This window comes from Octopus bimaculoides, chromosome 22, assembly GCF_001194135.2.
Source record: "Octopus bimaculoides isolate UCB-OBI-ISO-001 chromosome 22, ASM119413v2, whole genome shotgun sequence".
In the NCBI taxonomy this organism is placed as follows: Eukaryota; Metazoa; Mollusca; class Cephalopoda; order Octopoda; family Octopodidae; genus Octopus; species Octopus bimaculoides.
The window spans coordinates 23928359-23935781 of record NC_069002.1 but is presented as its reverse complement, the minus strand read 5'-3'; the positions used below and the strand labels follow the sequence as shown (position 1 = coordinate 23935781).

General features: G+C 35.7%; 1 protein-coding gene across 1 annotated transcript in view; it reads right to left on the bottom strand.

Annotated features, from left to right (window-relative positions):
* Window positions 1-7423, bottom strand: part of LOC106872929 (phosphatidylinositide phosphatase SAC2) — a 701722-nt gene that overhangs the window by 32047 nt on the left and 662252 nt on the right. Inside the window, exon 10 of the mRNA XM_052975847.1 lies at window positions 5051-5206. Within this exon, the coding sequence (XP_052831807.1) occupies window positions 5051-5206 (156 nt within the window). The remainder of the gene's footprint in view (window positions 1-5050; window positions 5207-7423) is intronic.

The window sequence follows — 7423 nt, the reverse complement described above, 5'->3', positions numbered from 1 at the left end:
CCCCACCCCCACCACTAACTTATCATTTAACATCCTCTTTTCATGAAGGCATGGGTTGAACGGTTTGACATGGAGCTGTCCAAACTCCAACTGTCTGTTGTAGCATGGTTTCTATGGCAGAATGCCCTTCCTAATGCCAACCACTTAACAGAGAATGCTAGGTGCTTCTTTTATGTTCCACCAGCACAGGTGTGTTAATCTAGTACTGGCACAGGTGCATTTTAAGTGACACCAGCACCCAAAAGGATAAGCCTACACACACATGTGCATGCATGCATGAGTGCATGTGTGTGTGTGTGTGTGTGTGTGTGTGTGTGTGTGTGGGTGTGTGTGTGTGTGTGTGTGTAGTCTTGTCTTGTCATATGATGATTATAAACAATCATCATCATCATCATTATACAGGCAATGTGGTTCATCTCCAGTCTTCTATGAAGAACATTTCTGACTGTAGGAAAAATTACTTTGCTTGGAAATAAGGGTTTCTGACCCCCAAAAAATTCCCCCCACAAATTCCTTCTGTCTCAGACAAGCATGGAACAGTGGGGATTAAATGATTTCTTCTTCATTAAACAATCCCCAACAAAGCTTCAGTTTTTCTTTTATAGAAACCACCGATATCTGGTGCATCAGAACTTCGGTGAGAGTTGATGTTTATTCTTTCAAGTTAGCAGCTCTTTCTCTGCCCACATTCCAGATGCTTCTTTTCCCCGCTTCAATATATGCTGGACCTGGTGTACGATTGTGGTCAGTTGGTTGAATTTGTAATTCATTTCCGTTAGTCAACATTCTACTTTTACATTTCAACTGCTTGTCACATCTCCAATACTTGACATTGTTGACATTCTTATCACAAACATATAAAAAAAAAAGAAGAAAAAAAAAGAAAAAAAAAAGCAAACCCAACACACCATTACTTTAAATTTTTTCTTTTTAGTACAACACAAACTCAACAATAATCAATATTCTACAGACAAAGGAATGCCGACTAAATTTTGTACTGTATTGTCTTACTGGTTGATTTTCAGTTTGAGTGTCCAGTAAATTATATTAAACATAAATCATTAATCACATGATTGCTGACAAAAAACAATTCTACAAAATGATATATTAACAAAATTATTCTATGAAAAGTTATGATACCTAAGTGTGTGTGCTTATATAATAAATATATATATATCATTATCATCATCGTTTAACGTCTGCTTTCCATGCTGGCATGGGTTCGACGGTTTGACTGAAGGCTGCACCAGGCTCCACTCTGATCTGGCAAAGTTTCTACAGCTGGATGCCCTTCCTAACGCCAACTGCTCTGAGAGGACCGCTTGATTCGAGCATGTAGATGATTTTGATCTCATACAGAAGCAGTTGTTGAAGCTGAAGGTGGCTTTATTGAATAACATAGAAAAGGTTTGTTTTTATCCTCATAGCATTTTTTGATAAATAAAGTTTTCTTATTATATATCTGTTTTTTTATAAACAAAAATCTGTCCTCAAATATCTTATGCACCCTGTTTATGTGGATATGTGAGCTATATGTAAATATGTGTGTGCAAATCTATTAGTGAAACCTCTGTGTGTGTGTGTGTGCAAACATTATAACATGTGGTGGGTGTAACATAAACATCTTGAACCCTCCTACATGTACATGTATGCACTATTAACTTCAAGAAATAAAACAATCAACTTCAAATTGATAAAACCCTGAACCATCCCTCATTTCACAAAACTATATTAGGAGTCTGTTAATCAAAACAAAAGACAGGTTGAAATATGTTATATTTGGCAGAAGAAAAACATTGAATCCATCCCCTCCCCATATTTCTAGAACATATTCTACATTTCTCCAGTAAACCAAATTAAGTGCCAATCCACAAGATAAGTAGGTTGTATGTAGTCATCCATATAAAATTCTTTTTCTACCCATAAATGTCACTTAATCAAAGTTGGCTGAATTCTTTGAGAATCATTCCTTTCTCTTTTTTTTTACCTTTACTACTACTACTACTACTACTACTTGCTTTTTCTTAGCCTTTTCTTTTCTGTTCTTTTTCTCTTTCTTCTGTCTATTGTTTCCTTCTTTTAATCTACCCCCACCCCTACCTCTCGACAATTTTTTTTCTTTTTCATGCATTTTCACTATTCTATTGCTAATATTATTTTCAGGATCATCTAATCTGATGAATACATTTATTAGAAAGCTTCATTAACTTCAAAACTTTCTGAAGATTGGGGTCCAGAGACTCTGTTCAACTTCATACAGTGTTGATTCCACTTAACACGTGTAACATTTTCCACATTACAGCAACACACACACACACTTTCTCGCTCTCTCTCTCTCTCTCGAATGGAAAGTGATTACTGAATGTTTTGGTAGAAATCATTTAGAAGTATGGTGATCAGATTTACTTCCAGTATTTTGGTCTAATGTCAGAATGGCAGTGCAACATTGACAGGCATTTTCTTGCAGTGAACTGTGGGAACTGTGTGACAAAGAACCCTTTCAGACACCGCACTCGGCCCCTAGTGTGAGGAACACCATCATGGAGGACCCACGTTCTGAGTTCAAATGCCACTGAAGTCAATTTTACCTTTCATACTTTCGGGGTTGATGAGAAAAGTACCAGTTTGACACTGGGGCCAATGAAATCAACTAGCCTTCTCCCACAAAACTTCAGGCCTTGTGCGTATAGTTCAAAGTATGCTGAGATCAACTTTGCCTTTCACCTTTTTAGTATTGGTGTAGATGGAATTAACTTCTCTCCCTCCCTTCAAAATTGCTGACCATCTACAGGACAGACTTTGTCTGTCCACATATATCCACATATGTTAATGTTAATGCAAGCAACATCTATGGAAAGTATTGTTCCCCATGGGGCATATTAAGAGGCGATTTCAGATCCATAAATGAAGACAAGGCTATAGCTCAATACATATCAATTTTAGTTTTCTAAGTAAATTCTATTTCCTTCCAGTCACAGTATAATAATTTACTAAAAGAGCCAATTACAGATCTGTTTCCTCTCATTAGATGTCATTACTGAAGCAATGCTTCAACATTTCTGCAGATCTTAGATGACAAGATTAGTATAAAAGGTTTTATTGAATGAACAATGGAGTAGTTTTATTATAACTTTAAAGCATGACTGGGTAGAAATATTGATAGTCTTGTTATAAGCCTGACTTTTGTTGTGTGGGTGTTCCCTGTGGGTTGGTGTGTAGGTGTTTGCTTACTGATGTGCCTAGATACATGTATGTGTGTGTTGGTGAAGATGTTGGCCTCTTGAGGAATTTTGGCGTGTATGTCTTTATTGATAAGATGGCATTTGCCTTTCAATGTGTCTGGATAACTGTATGCTTGTCGGTGTGCAGGTGTTTGCTTGTTGATTAGCCTAGGTGTGTGAGCATGTGATGGTATGGACGTGCACGTCTGTCAGTGGACCTAGATACCTGTATGTGTGTCAATGAGTAAGAAAAGGTAAGTCTATGTGTATGTGTTGGTTGAAGTTTCTACATACGGGGTTTGTAAGAGTACAATGAGTACAATGTTTGTTTGACACTCAGGAAGAATGGAAAAGTCTTTGACGTTTTGAGCCTAAGCTCTTCAACAGAAAGGGTTGTGCAAATATGTATCTAGGTGTGCGTTTGTGTATCTCTAACTGTATCTAGAAGTACATATGTACATATAAGCACCTATGTATGTATCAGTGTCTGTGTTTAAGTGAATGTGTGTCTGTTTACATAAATGTGCTTTTTCTCTATATATTTAACGATGTGAGGTTGGGGCACTCTGTTGGTTATAAGTGTTCCAGTTGATTCGATCAACAGAACAACTCGTTCATGAAATTTTTTTTTTCTACTCTAGGCACAAGGCCCGAAATTTTTGAGGAGGGGTCCAGTCAATTAGATAGACTCCAGTATGCAACTGGTACTTAATTTATCAACCTCGAAAGGCAAAGTTGAATGTAAAGACAGACGAAATACTGCTAAGCATTTCACCCAATGTGCTAACGATTCTGCCAGCTCGTTGCCTTCATGAAATTAACGTGCAAATGGCTGAGCACTCAACAGACATGTGTTCCCTTAATGTAGTTCTCAGGGAAATTCAGAGTGACATACTGAATATGACAAGGCTGGCCCCTTAATTTTGCCAGCTGAGTGGACTTAAGTATGTATGGGAGTTACTAAGACCAGATGTGTAACTGAATGCAGGTACATGTCCGTAAGTAAGAGTATGTATCTGTGTGTAAGCTTGTTCATGTGCATATTTATCAATAAGAATGTGTTTGTGTGTATTAACCGTGTGTTTGTGTGTAGGTGCATTAAGACAATGACATGGTTTTGAAGTTACGATTTTTTACTTGGCAATCACCCGTTTCTTAGATCCCATTGTGCTGCCTCTTTCCCCTAATTCTAGGACTGGTTAGACATGCGTCAGTACAATCAGATTAACAGCAACTACTTGAAAGCCTGTCAAATAGACTATAACAGTGACTCAAGGACCAGGACTTGTTGCATTGATTCTGCTTGAGAATTATGTTAAGAACACAAGTATATGTGGACTATTCCATCACAGTAATTCAATTAACCACCAGTTCCATTGACCAAACAACTGGAACACTGCTATACATACATAAGTGTTTGTGTGTTATATATAATCTGTGTGTGTATGCATGCGTGTACATGAACTGCAAAAGTACAATGATTTGTCAAAATCAATTGGAAAGTCTTTTGTATTTATAAAGGTGTGAGTTTGTGTGTCCCCATGTGCTTCTGGGTCGATTTACATCTCATTTTGTTTTCTTTTTAAGTTTTCGGTGATTTTTTTTTTTATGAGTAGGAATTTGGTTTTTAACAAACAAAGAACCAGTAGCAGTGTAGAGTTGGCATATTAAACTTCCATAAAGTTTTGGAGATGTGTGTGTGTATGCATGACTGCATGCATGTGTGTATGTTTGTGTGAAAGTGAAAACAAAAATAAGTGGATATGGAGTGAGAGAGAAAGAGAGCTGTGTACATTCACACACACACAAACACTTTCATGTTCCTTTACCTTTAGCGTCGTCTTCATTCTTCACTGAAACCACAACATTATTGAAGAGCCGAGTGCTTGGTACACGAAATGTGTGAAAGAAACCTTCTTCAGTAAGACCATTGTAATGTATTCGCATACATACATGCTTCGACTTAAACAGCAATGGTTCCAACCCTGTAAAATAGATTGAAACAAAACAAATCAGTAAAAACAGGAAAAATATTTTGGGGGTTGTGTTGTTAAATGGTTAACTTGTTAACCACTTGATTGCAAGTTCATTCTCATTGTGCAGCACCATAGGCGAAGCAGGAGTGTCTTCTGCTGTAGCCCCAGGCCAACCAAAACCTTGTGAGTGGATTTGATAAATGGAAACTACAAGAAACTCATTCTATGTGTGTATGTGTGTGTAGTTCAAATTTACAGAAGACAAAGACAGGTGAAGGAACAACAAGCAGATGTATTTGACGTTCGGGAAGAATGGGAAAAGTCTTTGACATTTTGAGCCTAAGCTCTTCAACAAAAAGAACTGAGAGGAAAAGAATAGAGACTGAACAAAAAAGGGAGAGAAAAAATTGTGAAGGAATTAATTGTTCAACATGATGAAAGATATATACATATACACACATACATACATACAAACACAGAATGATGTAGAATGATGAGGAGGTGGTTTATGACTATATTTTCAATTATACTTCAACTAAGGTATAGCTGTGTGGTAAGAAGCTTGCTTCCCATTCACATGGTTTCAGGTTCAGTCCCACTATGTGGCACCTTGGGCAAGGGCCTTCTACTACAGCCTTGGGACAACCAAAGACTTGAATAGATTTAGTAAATGGAAACTGAAAGGAGCCCAATATATATGTGTGTGTGTGTGTGTGTGTGTGTGTGTGTGCGTGTGTAAGTTTTTGTTTGTTCCACCACCACTGCTTGACAACAGGTATTGGTTTGTTTACATCCCCATAACTTGGTGGTTTGGCAAAAGACATCAATAGAATAAATATCAGACTTAAAAACAAAAAATGGAATGGGTTTGATTCAATTGACTAAAAGTTCTTCAAAGTGGTGCCCCAGCATGGCTGCAATCTAATAACTGAAACAAGTTATGTAGTTTATGCATTGTCCATGTATTTTAATACTTGTAGTTTCTAATGACGTTGTTCCATAATATTTACAACTGTTTTGCTTTGGATCCTGATCTTTTAATTAATTAGTTTATTTGAATATCTAATGATGATTAAGGTTTCTTTTATACTGTACATATTTTAATCTTATGCTTTGTCAATAAAAGAGAATAACACTCTTCTATGTACAGATGTCCTCGTTACCATTTTATATCTGTGTGGATATACACCGTATCCATATAAATATAAGTATTTGTGTGTTTCCTTTAAGTAGATACAATATCTGTCTGTCTGAGTGTGTGTGCATGTATAACAGCCATAACGTTACTTGGATGAATGCAAGATATGCAATGCACATAAGGTACAGAAATGAAGGCATATAATAAATTATATTTTAATATAAATCTTACATTTTCATGAGAGATAACAGGAAATAGTGTACATATATGCGATATATACCTACTTCTATTATACATTGTTGATTTTTTTTTTTTCCTTCGTTAAATTGCACATTCTAGCTCCTGTTCATCATTATCATCATGAAAATTGCAAAAGTATAGAATACTGAATGAAAATTATGTTGAGACTTACAGACTACAATAACAAAGTTGTAACATTATGAAATTAAAAATTTTACAAATTTGCAGCATTTTAAAATTAACAAAATTATATGATTATCAAATTTGTAACATAAAATTATGTGACTATGAAATTATAACACTGTACTATTCTAAAATCATTAAATTTTGATTATTTAGCATTTTGGAACTTCCATTTGTATATTACTTCTTGCATGCTGGTTTTCATTGATTCCGTTTTGTATTTGAAATATTGTAATCTGGAACTTATTACTCTAGTATTGTCTCCCTTTGGTATCTTTTGTGTTTTTTGCTGTGGATTTATGAACATCTGTATATTTTTAACCTTTACATTTTGAATACATGTACACTTGTACCTACATACACCTGTCTATCTATCTATCTATCTATCTATCTCTCTCTCTCTCTCTCTCTATATATATATATATATATAAAACCGCCACCCTGTAAATTCAGAATTTTTTTCATTTATTTTGTTATTTGCTCTCTCTTACACTCATTCAAATTCATATACTTGTGAAGGAAATTCTTCAAAAAAACATATCCAGCTGAATTGACAAGACTTAGAAATGATTAGTGTATGTCTCTCTCTCTCTCTCTCTCTCTCTCTCTCTCTCTCTCTCTATATATATATATATATATATAAAACCGCCACCCTGTAAATTCAG